The sequence below is a fragment of the Chenopodium album genome, chromosome 5, assembly GCF_948465745.1.
Source record: "Chenopodium album chromosome 5, dcCheAlbu1.1, whole genome shotgun sequence".
Classification (NCBI taxonomy): domain Eukaryota; kingdom Viridiplantae; phylum Streptophyta; class Magnoliopsida; order Caryophyllales; family Amaranthaceae; genus Chenopodium; species Chenopodium album.
Genome location: NC_137838.1, coordinates 355,746 through 374,063, shown reverse-complemented (window position 1 = coordinate 374,063; position 18,318 = coordinate 355,746). Strand labels below are relative to the sequence as shown.

Sequence of the window (18,318 nt, the reverse complement as noted above, 5' to 3'; positions counted from 1 at the left end):
TACTATGTAAAAAAGTTTTTATTTTAATTTTTATTTTGAGGCTGAGATAAATATATTTGAGGTTTTATTTTCCAACCATTAAGGCAAATTATGAATGTGATAGGTGGAAAAAGATAAAAGTCATTATGTGATTCTGAAATTCATTTGGTCGGCCAAACTATTGTGTATACTATGTGAAAGAATTGTAACCACATTTAATTGCAAACATTGCAAGCTCGGGAGTCCTGCAAAAGCCACGTGCACTTTTGATTTTTCTTTTTAGGCCCGTGATCCAATATCGATTTTTCTAGACGAATTTCACAACAGTTCACCCACAAAGTTTTTATCAAGTCATCAGCTCATCACCATCCAAATTTGATTGTTACTTTACGTTTTCTATTCTTATCAAATAGTGTATTTAGTGTATAATTAGCGCATTTAGAAAAAGAAAAAGAAAAACTGAAGTACAAAAACTGGACAAACAAATAGCTATGAAGCAATTGACGAATTGAGCGAGAACTTCCACTAAAGGAAAATTCAAAACAAATAGTACAGTTAAATATTGAGTAGTTTCAAATTTTCGATAATACATTTAACATCTCATTACATAACATTTGCCAGAGGAACCTTAATCTATTCTGGACAACCAGCCTCAAACATGTTCATAAAAATGAACATATACCAGACCCAAACTACTTGTCCCCAATTCAAGGTATTCTTTCTCCCTGATATCAGACCATAATGTAGAAATTCCAAGCTAGCAAAACGCTATTAGCACAATCGGTCATCAGCTGAGTGAAATGATCAAGGACGCTCAGACAAGCTACATTTTCATATTCTCTATAGATTAAGCTAGCTGTAGTACGACCTCCAGTTTCACTGAGGGCCCAGGAGAAGAGGTTGAAGTTGTAAATGTTCAGGAATGATAAAGAGATCCCTCAAACAAGATCAACCTGCCCATTCTCCACAAAGGGCTTAATTGACTTGTAACGAAGAACATATAAATCACCAGCAACAAGGTCCACAATCTCATCCGCACTGTAAGACCATCAAAATTCAGACTTGTCATGCACTGATAGACAAGATTACGAATATTTGACATTACATTTGTTAGCAAAACAAGATCCTTACCTGTCATCAAGTGGAATGGCTCCAATAGAACTATCACTCTTGCAAAACACAAATGTATCCAAATTTGGCTCCGGAACTGGTGAAGAGAAGGTAGTATTTCAGCATGTGTAGAGCAGTAAAAAGTTGTTAAAAACATTAATATTGTGGTTTGGAATCTAAAACAATAAGAGCAGTTATCCTGCCCCAAGATTTTTCATTCTTGTTTGATGCCTCAATCGCCATAACTTCAATGTAATTCTCCGAACTTCTAGTATAAACAAGAATATAAAGAAACTTCTTCACCTTCTCATGTCTTGCTAATAGCTTTCCTCAAAAAATGAGGAAAAGAAAACCATCTTCAACTTTAACTGATCTAAGAGGGTGCAGATGATCAAGTAGCAAGGGCCCAAAAGGAATTAAGAGAACTGTAGACAGCGGAGAGGGCGGTACTCCATGAACACGTGTCACACTTGTGATCAGAAGCATGAATGCTCTTCTGTTATGATATTGAACATCAGTTTTAAAGTAACATAGTTTTAAAATGTTTTCTCTGACTGCCGATGTACTTCATAAATTGAAGATCCCAGTGGAACCCTTCTTCTTCAAGCAAAGCAAAACTTGCCCTGATTAACTGACATACAACGCAGGGATACCCTTTATCTTCTCTGTATTTTTGTCAATTTCATCTATATGCCCGGCGTATCTTCTTCTCCAGAATTACTGCTTTGCAAGTAACAGATCCTATTGAGTTTTGACATCCATTAACTATTCCATTTTTCATGTTTGCTAGACAACTGGAAGCCAAAGTATGGAATTCGTTCTACCCCATAATTCAAATTTCCAATATTCCAGCAAGAAAAACAATCAATTCATCACCACTACAGCACTAAAAAACATTAAGTAATATGCTCACATAAAACTAAAACCAGTTTGTTGATTTCTCCTCCTGCTCTCTAAACCACGCATATCCTTGATATCTGCTTAACTGTCAGACAACCCCCTTCTCTTGCAAATCAAGCAAGTTTACTACTAAAATTTTCAAAATTCAGAAACAATTGAATTCAATGTTTAATATGAAGGTACAGTATAGCTCATGTCAGCAGCACCAAAGGACTAGATAGGAGACATTAGGAAAATTGCCCCTTTGGCTTTTCTAGAGAGGGAGAGAGAGAGAGAGAAGTAGCAATTTTCCAAAGAAAAGTATGTTTTTCCCCTCTTCCTCTAAAGTTTCTTTTTTCTTTTCTTAGCCCAAGCAGAGGGAAGGACACTCACATTTACCCTTTATATCTCACCAGAGGGAAAAGTATGCACAGCTATATACATGTGTTAGGCCGCCGGAACATGCTCATGCAATCACTAGTACAATATTGTCCGCTTTGGGCCAAGCCCGCACGGTTTTGTTTTTGGGCTCCTTCCCAAAAGGCCTTGTACTAGTGTATTGAGCACCACTTTATAAATAGTTCCTTCCCTTGCTATTTTTTCCATGTGGGACTTGGGATGAAATTCCCAACAATCCTTCCCTCAGACCAAGGACCACATCATCACTCATGGCCTTCCCTCGATTGATAAACTTGATCTGTTACTCACCCCCTTTCAGTACCGCCGATGCACTATCGGAACCTGCCGCCTGATTACACCATTAGCTAACCATGGCTCGCAAACCACCGGACCATGCCCACTTGCTCCAACCACAAGTTACAGGGCAACCCCACCGGTTACAGGCTCACCGCAAACCATCATACCATGCCCACCGGACCATGCCCACTCGCTCCAACCACGAGTTACAGGGCAACCCCACCGGTTACAGGACATCCCTTGGTCCCACCAGCTTGAACACCATCAAGAGGACTTTCGACACAAAGGGCACAGATCACCTAACTTCGAGGACACACGAGGAACACCCCCACATACTCCACGGCAGCCACCCGCCCCGGACCGAACCAGCCCGACTCTGATACCATTTGTTAGGCCACCGGAACATGCTCATGCACACACTAGTACAATATTGTCCGCTTTGGGACAAGCCCGCACGGTTTTGTTTTTGGGCTCCTTCCCAAAAGGCCTTGTACTAGTGTATTGAGCACCACTTTATAAATAGCTCTTTCCCTTGTTATTTTTTCCATGTGGGACTTGGGATGAAATTCCCAACAACATGTACCCTTTATGCTAAGGACACTCAAAAATCAAATCCATTGCTCCTCAAACTTGGCATCTAGCACCACAAATCTGGAGTCCTTGGTGTTAACTTTCCACAACTTATCTTTGTATTGAATATCTAAATATGTTTTAATAAATAAAGTTCTTTGTATCATATATATCTCACCGGTCTTTGGTTGAAGATGATGGTTGGAGCTCACAGATTAAGGAGAAGCAAAAATTCCCTAGTTCTACTTCTGCGCTTAACCTTACATATGAACCACAAGATAAAAATAAAATAAAATAAAATAAAATAAAACATAAAAAAAAGGCCACTGAAATCTCAATGATTAAGACCCCCATGACATGGATATGGCATTGGGTTGAGACCCTGTGGTTTGGACTCCCAAATTTCTTAACAGGCCAAGAGATGACGTATATCCTTGAACCTTACACAAATGAACATGTTCCTTAAAAAATTTGAGGACATACACCCAGATAAACCAAAACAAAGACTTGAGCTATAATCTTTAGCTTTAAAGTTTTAATTCTTATGTTTAATTCTCTTCAAGATTTCTATGAAAGAGCCTAAGGGATTTACTTCCAGCCACTAACCCTTTGAAAGATAACTTCTTAAAATTTTCCCGCAATACCTGCAAGATCTAAATTACATCTTTTGACTTGATGGCTCCCAATTCTGGTAATTCTGCCATATATTGGAGCTTGATAAAGCTGAATGTCCACCTAACAAGCTGAATCACAAATATGGCAGAAGTCCTAGTGTTAAAATCCAACTCCTTTTGATGTATTAGATCCCCTTTAAGTGCTTTCCTAGAGTTTGGTTTATGCTTTCTTAGCTTAAGGTCCCATTATTGTGTTACTGTGAGATCAGTGTGGATTCTCCTTGTATGTCATTTAAAGCTCTTTAGAGGGTGAATGATTAATGAAATCTTAAGCCTTCTACCAAGTGTTGCTTTGCTCTTATGCTTGTTTGTTGTTAGACCTTTATAGATATTGTGTCTTACTTGCATAATTGCTCCCCTCCAAACCAACTTGATGCACTAAGAACTCGTGGTTCGGACCCGCTTGTGCCCGCCTTGAATTATCGGCCGTCACAAGCCCCGACCACCCGCACTCCGTCGCCCAAATAGACGTGAGTGCTCTTTGATTCAATTGCCCGCTTGTGTAGCTTTGTGCTCGCAAGCCCCTCTTCCGCTCAAGGCTAGCGTTCTTGCCGCCAAAAGGCTAGAGCGCGCCGCATGTTTCGGGGTCCAAACTCCCGAACCGTGACACCTAGCCTTCAGACCCCATGCTCAAATTAAACTTAAAGCCTGCCAACATCCCTTTTCATATTAATGAAAGTATGAAACTTAGGCCCTGTTTGGTAATTAGTTGGTAGCTGATTGTATTAGCTGGTTTGACTAGCTGGTTATAGTAGCTGGTTTGACTAGCTGGTTATGATTAGCTGATTGTATAAAAATGTTTGGTAAATAGCTGTTAATTGTTAGCTGTTTTAGTGTATTTAAGAAACAAAAAGCTAATTGTACAATAAGCTAATTTTAAAAAGCTCTTATAATGAGTTTTTTCTAAAAGAGTTTTTTGAGCCCAAAAAGCTCTTTTAATAAGCTATATACCAAACACCCAAATTAGCTTTTTGAATTGGTCAAACATCTAATTGGACAAAATAAGCTAAAAGCTCTTTAAAAAGCTTTTTACCAAACACACCCTTAGCTAGCTGCCTGACAAACTTCATATGCAAGTTGTTGAAGAACATTCCAGGTTTAAGGGGTAGACTTGGAATCCCTAATATACCCAAACAAAAGCATATTACTCACACCTTATCAGTCTTAAAAAAAAAATGTTACAACAAGTTCAATTTATAAAAATAAATAAATAAATGAAAAACGCGCTATCCAAAGGGCTTAGATGCACGATTATCCATGAACCAAAGCAAATATCCCTGAAATTCTCACACCAATAGTAGGCAAACATTGCCAGGATCAACCATCATGTATCATTTAGCCTTTGTATTCAGAATAGATTCCCCACCCCCACAAAGTATGCTCTTACATAATAAAGGCCAACTTTTGTTATCAAACCAAAAGAGTCATTACCAAACACTTTGATCCACAACAAATACAATCCCTTGCATCCGCTATAAAGTAAGAGTTATGAATCTAGGCTAAGATCTCTTAGGGAATATGTTTTATTTCAATGTTCTCAAACTCCACCATTAGGATCCCTACAATTTTAGGGGTTGGTGACTTACCCAATCAGTTAATTTGGTAATCTATGTTCTCAAAATGGATACTATTAGAGCACTTTGCTTCTTGTCTAACAAATGCATGTTTCTAGTCCTTTAATACAAGGATAACAACAATGTCCTAATCAATCAATCAATCAATCAAAGCCTTAATCCCATAAGTCGGGTCGGCTAATAATTTCCTAATGAATCCATTTAAATTTTCCTCGAGAAGATTCATATTCAACAATCATAACGCTCTTTAAGAGTCACATATAGAACCGAATCACTCAAAGGCATGACCGCATGATTAACTTTCAGCTCAATGGATTTCTGTATCGTTACTCTTATTCACTTCACTTATTATAAGATAGTCAACTCAAAACTCTAGTTACACTATCAAATCCTTCAGTCCCCGCCCCCGCCCCCACACCCACACAAACAACTCACACACACATACTCTGAAAAAATACCGTCTTTAAAATAGTGTCCTTAAGATAAAGCTATGAGGCATAAGACACATGCAGATGCATGGAAAAGTCAAGTGCTACAGTTTTTAAGGGTGCAGATAGATAAATTCACAGCATATCATCTACACCAACGAAATCATTAATGCAATTATATTGACAGGTTCAAGTTTCTTCTACTTTAATCAATCAATTAGACTTTAAGGAAAAGAGGAAGAACAAAAGGATGGATTCTGATCACATAAGCTATTTTTCTGCACTAACACTATGTTTGGATAAGAATAGTGAAGGGAAAGGAAAGAGAAAGAAAAGAGGGAAGGGAAAGGGAGGGGAGGGGAGGGAGAAGTAACCTTCCATTTTCCTTCCATATCTCTCCAACATTGGAGAGATTTGGTTTATTATAAGGGGAAGGAAAATAGATCCTTCCAATTCCCTCCCCTTCCCTCCTTGCATTAGATATCCAACACAAAGGATAATGCATCTCTACTTTTCTCTTCTCTTCCTTTCCCTCTATATCTCTCTATCCAAACATAGTGTAAGACGTGTATATTTGCATCAGAGGGATTTTTTAAAAATTAAGGCCTAGAACCTCACTCATTTCCATGAATACTAGGCACTAGCTGTTGCTAGCCTACCATTTAACCCACGAAAAAAAATACTCACAGTATATACACATACCAAGCGGTACATTCTTGGCTGGAGGGTTCAGAGTTTAACCCCTCAAACTCTTGAAAGAAACACTTTTAGACATCCCTTCATAGTTCATACTACCCAATTAGCCATGTCACAAAAGAGTTGAAGTTCCTTTCTTCCTTTCTTTTATCTAGGGGGGAAAATGGCATCCAAACAAGGTTTGCCATCATCATACGGAAAAAATAAATAAATAAATAAATAAGGGAAAACAAACAAAATAAAAAAACCCTGCACTTAACATGTAAACAAGCATGAATGAAAGCTTGGAAATAACCATAGGATGAGTATAAGAAGCTACCCATGTCATTTTCTTCACTAGCATTGGATTGCTTAAGATCAGACTGGTATCCAGTTGGCAGTTTTGACAGAACTGACTCATCAAGATAACTCTTCATATTTTCATAGCACCTGTAGCCACAAAATGAACCTTACAAAACTAACTAAAGAATTCCAGGCATTAAATGAAAAAAGGGGTTGCCACACTTGCCTTTTGGCGAAGTTTTGTTCCTCTTTTGAAAGTCGGTTCCAAAGGTCTGTTTTTGAGATATGAATCATATTCTTCTCTATCTGCAAAATGCTGTCAGTTTTTAAGTGAACAATAGAAGGAGATGCTATAACTCACAGGCTAAAGCTGGTTGGATCAATTGCAAATAATATAATCTGCTATAAAGTTTTTTTTTAAAAAAAAGGGAGAACCCAGAGCAACCTTTTGAAGACGAGTCCGAAGATATGATCTCAACATATATTGAGCCCGATCCATATCCATTTGATATATAGACACTATCAGAGGATCGAAACCACTTTTTGTAAACTCCTCGATGGTTTCCTCCTGAACATTTGACCAAAATTAGAATATTCCCAAATGTTATGAACATGATTAACAGATAAATAGGGCATTTAAAAAACCAGGTAAATTTAAGAGCACGTTAGGTGCTAAACTGCTCGTGCATATTTTCTCACATATCTTTATGATGTGAGTTTGATGCATTGGTCATCAGCCCACTAATCAACAACCATAAATAGAAGATTAAAATACAACATCCATTGTAACCAAGGTAGAAGGTTGCAATTAGAGCACAAAGCATATTACAAAAAGGGAAGGAAAAATCCCACGGTTGAATTTTCCTTGACATTTCATAAGTCACAATAGAATTATTTGTGAGAGGTAGGTCAGGTAACAGCAAAAGGGATGAAAGACTTGAATAGAGTAAGTACAGTATATACAAGTAAACTCCAAGATTTACACCACATAAAAATCATAAGCTACTCGTAGGATATTAAATATCAAGCCAAAAATAAACCGTTTCAACGAATTTGTTCGTTTCAGGCCATACAGTATTCGTAACCTTTGATATCTAAACAAATTTCATCTCACTGACAGTCAGACCGCAATTTCATTACTTCCTGTACCCTAGACAAAGTTGGATCTCTGTAATTATAAGATATCATTAGAATTAGATCGTATAATTAGCTACTTAACCTAAGAAAGATAACACTCCGTTTTTAATAACACTTAGATCATAGTGTACTGGTGTACCCTATAAAAGAGAAGAAACCAAATGAAAATGAATCATTATACTTTTATCATTTTCCCTGTTGTTTACGACACTGCGTAAACATGATACAAACTATTTCAGAATTCACAATAACAATGCCATAGAGCTACACTTCAGGATAATCGACACTTCAACAGATTGGTTACATACTAAATAAATTTTGCACTAGTAACTGCCTCTCTTTCACTTCACATACAATAAATCAGCTTAAAGCATAAACTGGAGCAAAAAGTATAGATTATACCATAATTTCTCAGCTAAAACCGTCAAATCTAAGCTACCAATATTTTCAGTGATTTAAACAAAGAAATTTCACAAATAGGAGAAATTTTACACTAACTCTAAAAATTGAATTGATAATATAATTATAAAGTGAAAATTAGGGTTTGTAATGAAGAGATAATTGTATACCATAAGTTGAATTTGCTCGCGAGATCTGAGAACCAAAGAAGACTGGAATTGAAGAATTTCGGGAGCAGATTTCTCGTTGCGCCAAGCTCTCTTTAAAAGCTCAACATCTGATGTCGCCATTAATGACTCGAATTCTTCCATGGAAAACCCTGATCCACTCGCCATTGTCACGCTCAGGACTCAGGAGACTGGAGAGATGAGAGAGAAAGAGGAGAGAGACGGGGAAGAGTTGAAGAGAGATTTGGCGGCAAATTCCAAATTTGTTTGCTACTCGATTACTGAAGTTGATATTTCAAACGCCAAACGAGCCCTAGAGGTTAAGAGAGTGAAATAAAAATTACTCCATGTTGTGGTTTTTTTAGGGGGTTTGAATTTTGAAATTCGTTATGCATTTGAATGCCAATGCCCAATAGCCTTAATTGCCAATTTGGCAATTTATCTTATAGGTTAATCGTTAAATAAATCAATATGCATTTTTTTTTTGCTGCTAAGATACATGGACACTTCACCTAATAGCGCATTCATATCGAGTGTACGGAGTAGTGTAGTTAGTACTTCGTATTAGATAATACAATGCTTATTTTCTTACTTTCTAACTAGTCTACTCAGAATCGCAAGCAAAAACAAATATTTCCTCACATTCAAACTAGCTAAGACATTTATTTTTGAACCGACTAAGAGAATCTCAATTAGTACACAAAAGACATGCAAATTAAATAAAATTGAAAGCGTGTAGCTTACAACTGGAGGGAAAGCATTGATGTAGCTTGATTAAGTAACCCTGCTTTGGTTTATAAAATAAAACTTCATTCATTCCAAGCTTGACTTATGTCATGGGATGTGACAAAGTTTTACACTGGTTGTCACTAGCCTACCGAAAACCTCATCCTTTATCCAGGCTTGGGACTGGCAGCGGGAAACCCACTGACAAAGCTGAAACCTACTAACGGGAGACCGAAAATGACTTGGTTGGAAGGAGTTATAAAGTATATGGATTTACATAAGGAAAAACTTTGGATCGTAAGGGATGGAGGAGGAGGATCTTTGTCGATGATTACTTGGAATAATCAAATTTAGTTCATGTAACTGACCCCACTTATGGGATTAAGGTTTTGATTGATTGATATTTCCCTTACAATATGCAATTGTTCACTATTAAAGCACTTTGTAGCTACAAAATACTCTAGCTTAAAAATTTAATGTATCTAGGTAAGTTACAAAATTACCATTGAAGATGCTCTAATAGGTTGTATAAGCAACCCAATAGCATTGAATTTCATAATATGTAGACCAAAATTCTTAGTTTAGAATAATGTACAAAAACTTATCAGTGCTTATTGAGATAGGAGATTGAATCTATTATTAACAAGACTACAAGATGCCTATAAGATTTTACTTGACTTAAGATTTTACTCGACTTAAGTTTGAGCAAAAATCTAGTCAAGTTGGTTTTTGATAAATTTAACAAGAAACAACTAACAAATTGTCTTGTCCTACTTGTATACAGTATATTCGTTTGCACTATTTCATAAACCAAAAATGGATTCTATAAGTACTTGCAAATTTCTCCAAACTACTCATGGATTCAATGATTCATGGTTATGCACTTTACAGTTTTTGCAGTGGTGAGTTACTGAATGGTAAGTGGACTTCTTTTTATTTGGGCTTTATTGTCTTTAACTCAAAACCCAAACCAATCCAAACCCAAGCCCAATACTCCTAAGCTCGACTCCGTGTATCAAATTTACCATACACCAGCAAATCAGACGTCAACTATTTCTTCAGTCCACTTATATAAACACTCAGATCAACTGATCATCTATTTTCCCAAACAAATTAACAAATTTAATTCAAATTCTCCCGCCATTGAAGTAGAGAAAAAAAATGAAGGAAAATCAAACTCCTCGGAGCAAGGACATCATCCACCGCCGGCCGAAAGAATCTCCTTATTCCAAATCAATCTCCGATCAATCGAAGAAGCATCCAAAAGTAACAATTTCTAACCCTAATTTTCATTTTTCCTTCTGCATGTTCATCATTTTGATTCATTTTCTGGAAAAATCGATTAGATTACAAAGAAGAGCTTGAATGCTGAATTCGCTTCAGTCTCCGAAGATTTTTCGGCTGAATCAGTGCCGGAACCACTCAATTTATCGGTCATTTCTGAAAATTTGTGCGAAGAGAATCTAATTGAAGAATCTGAGGTAAAATTCGTTTCTCAACTTTTCAAAATCCCGACGAAAATTATCGATTAAATAATCGGCAAAATCGCTGAAAATTTTCGGTTTATTTTCGTTTTTTCGCTTCACAGAGCCTTCTGAGTTCAATTGGAGCAGAAAATCAGTCAATCATTACATCAGAGGAAGCATTTACGCCAGTTTCGAAGATCTCAACAGTGTACGATGAATCAGTCAATTCCTCAATTGATTGCAGCAATGTAATTGGATCAAACAGTTCCGTCGAGGTGGATTTGGTTGTGAATCTTCTGAAGCAAGCTAGAAGTCAAGTTTCCAGCTCCAGTGATGTTTCCGATACATCAAAGAAGCTTCTGGATGCATTGGTTGAGGCCTCTGTGAGAGACTTGAGTGTTTTGCCTGACGAAGGAGACATAATTGGTGCAGTTCTATCTAAACGAGTTGGAATTGTTGCGGTTTGTTTTATGGTTTGGTTGATCTCTGTGGCTATTATGTTCTTTTTTCGCTGTTCCGGAACTCGAAGCTCCTCTTCTTTCAATCCTCAACCTACCTGAGCAGGTAACTCTAAATTTTAGTGATATGTGCTTTATTTTATACTGGTACATGTTTCAGTCGTATATTATTGTTGTTATAGTAAGGTTTGGAAGTATATGCTACAAGGCAAGAGTTATGGAAGTACATATTATTTAGTATATACTATTATGGTGCTTGTTAATTAGTGGCAAGCTGGTTATTAACTCAATTTTGAAACCGTGTAACCATATATTTGTTGCTTGCATTTAGATGATGCATTATGTGAACTGTTCAATGTCGTTAAGCTATTCATCAAGATATGATTTGAAAGTTATTTTTGCTGTAAAATCATACCTGTTTGAAAAGTGGAACTTAAGGCTAAAGTGGCAACCATTGTACCATGTGCTCTACATGAAGCAGATGTATGCGGTCTTGCACATTATAAGAGCTTCTGTATCACTGTATTGTTAATCAATGACTTATTCTTTGATGGTCCAATTGCAAATGACTGCTGTACAATTTTTTTTGAAGTCAGTTATCCCCAACCTAAAGGCTAAATGGATGGTATATTTTAATACTTCCCTAAATGTTCGAGAAACCACATTCCACCCAGCTAAATATATGTAGTTATGCTAAAGATTGCTAGATTTGCTACACATGTTTAATGTCAGGGACGAATAAGCTAAATGTATGTGTTATCTAAACCTTATATCTGTCACTTGATCAGTGGACTAATCGATCAAAATCCTCCTATATTGAACTCTGTAAATCTTGCTAAATTCTTGTAAGTCTAACTTTTAACACTAATGGTACTTTCATAAACATATCTGGTCCACAACAACCTTTGTTTTAGTTAATCAGGAGCAGTCTCTTGAGACATCATTGTTTACGAGCTTCCTAAACAGTATATATAAGAACATGTCTGGTCCATTTGTGTTAGAAATTAACCCAAAAGTTAGTGCTGAGGCTTACACATGAAGTACTGGAAAATTATGCTCTGTCTGTGTACCTGTCTGTAATCAATGTTGGAGTCTCTTAATCTATTCATCAAATCACATTCTAGATTTCTACTTAGTGAATGCCACACATAGAAAACACAGTACACCTAGCTCTGGTAATTACTGCTCTTACACTCTTTTCTGCTGCCTTTTGTGGCAACAGATGCTATTTCAGTGTCAAATCCGTGAGGTTTTGAAACCTTAGATGACTATTTATGTATTGACTCTTGCACATGTAGCTGAAGTTTGGAAAATCTGAAAACAAGCAAAACATTAGTTTGACATGAATCTTTATTGGTAGTCAATATTACCACTATGGTGCCGATATTCCAACTGTCATCCGAATATCAGATTAATTATAGATGGTGTATAGGATGAGGATGCTTTTGCCTTTTACTATGTGATTTACATGAGCTGGGTAAATGTACAAGGTGATTGTGATGTTTCTAAATATAAGGTAATCCACCGAGATTCTCATGAGCATGTCTTGAGCTATGTGGCATGGTCTTATCTGTCAACATTAATACCAAATCATACAGTTTCCCCATTTGGGAAACATGATAAACCTGATGAAGCTATATCTGTTACTGTATGCTGGAGCAATTATGTGCCGAAGTGCATTATCACTGAGATTTAAACTATATACGGAGTACATTAGTAGTCTTTCAACCTGGTCACTAGTATGCATAGTGCTATCGCCTAAGTTATTAAAAGATGATCTAAATTATGTTTCATCATTTGAAATGGATGTTTGATTTTTCTTAATTTTAACTTATTGGTTCATTTATATAAGGCCCCCCCCCCCCCCCCCCCTCATATTTTGAGCAATTTAATCTTCTGTTTCCCATTTTAATCCTTGTGTAAGATACCTAGTTAGTACCAACTCAAACTAGGGGAATACTCCCTTTGTGAACATATATTATCCTTTTCTATCGTGTATCTACTCCTGACAAAAGTTTATTGTGAATAACCAACAAGTTGAACTGTAATGGTGAACAATAAGCTGGTTATTGTGATAGTTGTTTGATTAATTTCTTTTAATAAATATGATTCTAATAAAACAGAGTTCTAAAGCATACTTCGTAAGATTTAAGTAGTTCAATGGATGATCATCTGGTAAAATGATATTGCAATTTGATACCAAAAATTAGTGCAAAATACATGGTAGGCTGTAGTTGTAAGTTGTATCAAATATGAAAATAATGCCTACTAAGTACTGACTATAAGTCATATGATGCAGATCCTGGAGTAAATTCAACTTTTGGTCCACTTTTTTGAACAATGAGTTGGGACAGGTTTGCTTCACATTCGCTTTTGAAGTGTTAGATGAACAAGCTGTGCTTTCTCTGCAAATTTACCTGGAGGATTAGTGTAACTAAATCTGCAATACCACCTTTTACACAAGATCGTCGAAGTTGTCATCTTGTCTAGAGGTAATTCTTCTTTTACACTGGCTCTTACGAGCTGATGCAGTTTCTTAATCTATGTTGAACTATGGCTCATAGGTTGTTACTTCATTCCTCAAATAGTCAAATTACTTCTCTTTGTTTCCATAACATAATCAACTACATAGAGAAAATATGACAATCAATGTGATGTCACTAGCTCTAAATATGATGCAGATTATATGCTGATTAATTAGCAGCAATGTTAGGTACAGTAATACATACTATTATAGTGGAGCTAACATGATTAAGCTCCTTAGTCAAAAGCTATTGTTGAATTTCATTGTACAAACCTTGATGCTCAAGTTTTACTCTGTGGTAGGCTGGTAGACCTTTTCACTGTGTGTAATCATAATTAGCATATATTAACAAATCTAAACAGGATTTAAAAGTCAAATTACTAAGATTATATAATTAGCTGATTTGGCTTCGTGCTATTATAGGAATATTCAAGTGTGTGAAGTTCTATATTAGCATTAACACACTATTGTGCTTCTTTCAACTAGTCTATGGTAGTTGCGTTAAGTTGCTTCTTTCTTCAAATGCAACAGATAAGCTGAGAAAATGTCATTTCTTCACTAAGCTACTAGTAGTAGTGTGTTTTTTTGGAATTAGTTCAAGTTAGGATTAGTTTTATCTAGGTAAATAAAGTAGACGAGATTTGACCTTTGGTCTTAGATACCTCTTGTGTTCTTGGAGTTACCTGCAAACTCTATCTGAAATTATTAGCTTCAACCTGAATTTGTTAGGCGAGGATTAATTGTGCAACCTTTTAGTTTATTAAGATAGAAGGTTTACATCCTTCCACTTCCTTGTACTAGTAGTAGTATGACTTTTGATGTGTTTTACAAGATGATTTGTTGTAAGTAGATGTTTATCGTAAATTCGTAATCATTTTCATTTGAAACTATATTTGTTGTTACTCCTGTGAAAGCATCTTTCTTATATCGTTTCATCAGTTTCTGTTTAGCATCTAGGGCTGAGCAACCCCCACCTCAAAATTAATGGAAAAAACATTATTATGTTATTTAGCAATCATTTTTCTAATGCACTATGAGTCTATGATACTTGGATTTGAAAACTATTTGTTTAAGTCTATTGTCTTTTCCTAAAGTCTAGGATGAGAAAGTATATATTGCTTAAGACAATAATAGATGCCTCTGCAATTTAATTTGCCGTGAGAAATTCTCTTCAACGTATAGATTAGCCAAGATTTATGATCCAATTAATTGTTGGTTTAGATCTAGTAAAAAATCATATAATTATGAATAGCACTTGAATGCTTAACAGTGGCTTAATCAAGTTTTAATAATACTTGTCCCTTTTTTACCGGATTAAGGTAGATAATTAAAAAGCAGATATAGATGGTAATCAAAAATAGTAAATGTATTAAATCTATTCGTGATTTATATAGAGATTGTTACTGTCATTAACTATGGTTGTGGTTGATAATCTTAATATCTTCAAATATCAATTTAACTTTTTTCTCCAAAATAATTTTTATCATCCATAGTTCCATACCACTATAAGGAGCATTGTATGGTAACAATTTGTTTTACTACACTACAGAGTAATATCTGTGTACCGGGTTATTTTTTTACTCTTTTTTTTTTTTTTTTTTTTTTTTTTTTTTTTTTTTTTTTTGAAAACAGGTTATTTTTTACTCTTAAGCCTTGAGTCCTTGACTAACTTATTCAATACTGCAATGTTTCAAAAAAAAAAAAAAAAAAAACTTATTCAATACTGCAATAATACAGAGTTGAACTTAGCCAATATGTGATCTCAATAACCTCAAAATTATTCTGAATATAGAAGTAAGAACTTTATACGTATACTGCAGTTACGTTTAACTGTAAAAAGCAGGGGTTACTATTCTAATGTTTTGGTTACGGTGCAAAATCATAAGGTGTAAAGGCTGTTTAGCTATCAATAACTGATGCAGCTATGACTGCATCCCATGCCTTTTGTTGGTGATGGTTTATGGTTCACACAAATCTTTTTCATTCATTTTCGTTGGTGATTGTGCTCCAAAGGTGTCTCATACAAGGGGGGCAATCATTTTTGCCTACCTCATAAATCATAATATCTCTCATTTCTCTTTGGTCAGGTTTTTTATTTAAAATTTGAAAGAATAAAAAAAATCTAACATGGTACTTGTATAAATTTACATATTTATCCATTACTAGACCATATACTCTAGTTACAATTTTAAGGGTGTTGTAGTCTTTATATAGGATATGTAATCTTTTATCTTGGTGTTGGGTCATTGAGTTATTAAGTAATGACTAATGAGAGAATAGTTAATTACTTATCGAACTAATAAGCATTGAGAGAATATTAGAGTAATAAGACGATTCATTCGAATTCTGTGTATAATTAATAAGAGAATATAAAAAATATTACATATTTGACCTTACGAAAGTAGGTAACTTAGTTGCATACGGAGTATAAGGTTATGTTCGTTTGTTTGTTTTTTTTTTTTACTTTGATTTAATTTTATTTAATTGTAAGTTTAATAAATTGTCATGCTTTAATCTCCTGGTGTACTGGCATCCACTGATCTTATGATACTAAATTTATGGATTAGGTTCATGATTAAGATAAAGTTTGCAATCTCCTATTTGTAGCCTAATCATCATTCTTGCCAGTATTAATTAATCAATTAAAAAGTATCTCTGTTGGAAGTTGTCAAATGTATTTGTCCATTACCCCTTGGAGTTATATATGGCTGCGACTTGGCTCATGCATCGAGCTCCAAATTGTCTACTTACGGCTACTAGTAGTAGTGGCTATATGCCAAATTGTATTGGTGCTATACTCTACTCTATTATGCATCATAAGTTCCGCCATCTACCAAAAACCATAATACACCAAGCCACCCACTTACCACCTATTTACATGTTCACTTTAAAAAAAAATACGAAGTACTAATAATTTTTCACAGTTTTATAACCTAAAGGAAAAATGATGACAAAAAAAATACAGTAATTATTATATACCTTAAAGGCGGTGTTTTACAATAAAATATCATTGAATAAATTTTAGAAATTGATTTGTACTTATATTTAACTGTGTTAGACCATTGAACTGCACACAAGAGTATAATTAATCTCCTGCATTATTTACAGTACTGCTTAATTGTTGATTTTTGGTGACCATAGATACTTGTTTCAACAGTAAAGCGCCTACAATTTTGCTCCCCCTTCCCCACACACTATGCAACCACAATAATTTACCATCTTTGATAATAATAAGTTATTAAACTAATTGTTCTCATACCAAGTAAATTTTGTTACTTTTTACAATTAGATGATTAAAAGTATCTATGATTAAAGTTGTGTATTGACAAGATATATACATATTATGCTATGTAAGGCTATATTCAAGTATATTTTTCCTTATACGTTGATATATAAAAAAAAAAAAAATTTGGTGATCAAGCGAAGTTTGTAATATACAAGAGTTGACGTTGATTGAATTGTTGAGAGTTAAATTAGTTGGTAGCTATTTCAACTCCTGTAACATTGATAGTAAGATTAATATGAATTTTTATGAATGTACTATCTTTAGAATGTGTTAAGAATAAATTGAAATTGAGTTAGTTAAAAATTTCACCAGTTATTAAAATAGTATAATAGCATACCCTGTAATAATCGTAGTATATTTTTTTTTGAAAATATAATAATCGTGGTATATAATTAAAAGTGTTGAATAATTCTTGAAAATTCAATAATATTGTAATACATCATCTAATTTTTAAGATAGTGCTTGTTTTCTCCCAAAAAATGAAATTGTTCTAACAACTAGCTAGCCCTTCCATTAATAAAACCTAAATACTTAACAATAAGTGAAGGAGCAGCTGGCGTGATTTATGTAGATAATTAAACTTTCCAGAGTGTTGATTCAATTATTAATTAAGTCCACAAAAAACTAATCTTTGATATGGTGCATACAATTAGAACAAACCACCACTTAAAAAAGAGAATAATACCTAGCTAGTGATTATGTAAACAATGTTATTATTTGGAGCACATCTTTAAAGAAAAAGTTTTTTCTAGGGAAACAAGTCACATGGAAAAACCTTTTGTTTTATCATTCCTTTTCTCCACTGTAAAAACCTCAACAATCATTGCATGAGATTTAAAGATACGACATTGAAATTGAATTTTGAATAGAATGTTTGGACCGCATTTGTGTGTTAATTATGATTGGTGATTTGCTTAATTAAACGTTAAGATAAACTTCATCAATAGTGACTAATTTTGTTTTTAAATTTTAATAGAGTGATCGTTATCGGATTCCCTTGAAAAAAAACAAATTTACTCATATGTTATAAGAGAAAAGAATAATTATGGATATTTAAAAGTGTTAAAAATTAATTGTAAAATTAATAAAGCATAAATTTTATCTTTGTTAAATACAACTATACAAGTACTTTGTAGGAACTTGGGTTAATTTAATTTGATGTTCTTTATAGATGTCGGATGAATGTATTGATGAATGAATATTTCATTTTAAAAACTAGGATATTATTGAAGGCTTGACTTCTGTGATTAAGATTTATGACTTAATT

General features: G+C 34.7%; 1 protein-coding gene across 1 annotated transcript; it reads right to left on the bottom strand.

Moving 5' to 3' along the window:
* Nucleotides 1–539: 539 nt before the first annotated feature.
* Nucleotides 540–8,915, bottom strand: LOC145629928 (DNA replication complex GINS protein SLD5-like). Its single transcript, XM_081682167.1, has 6 exons — nucleotides 8,595–8,915; nucleotides 7,334–7,456; nucleotides 7,115–7,194; nucleotides 6,926–7,035; nucleotides 1,111–1,186; nucleotides 540–1,017 (listed from the first exon to the last, which is right to left on the bottom strand). Exons 1-6 carry the CDS (start codon nucleotides 8,757–8,759, stop codon nucleotides 918–920), a joined length of 654 nt encoding a protein of 217 aa, XP_081538293.1. The 5' UTR covers nucleotides 8,760–8,915; the 3' UTR covers nucleotides 540–917.
* Nucleotides 8,916–18,318: the final 9,403 nt, after the last annotated feature.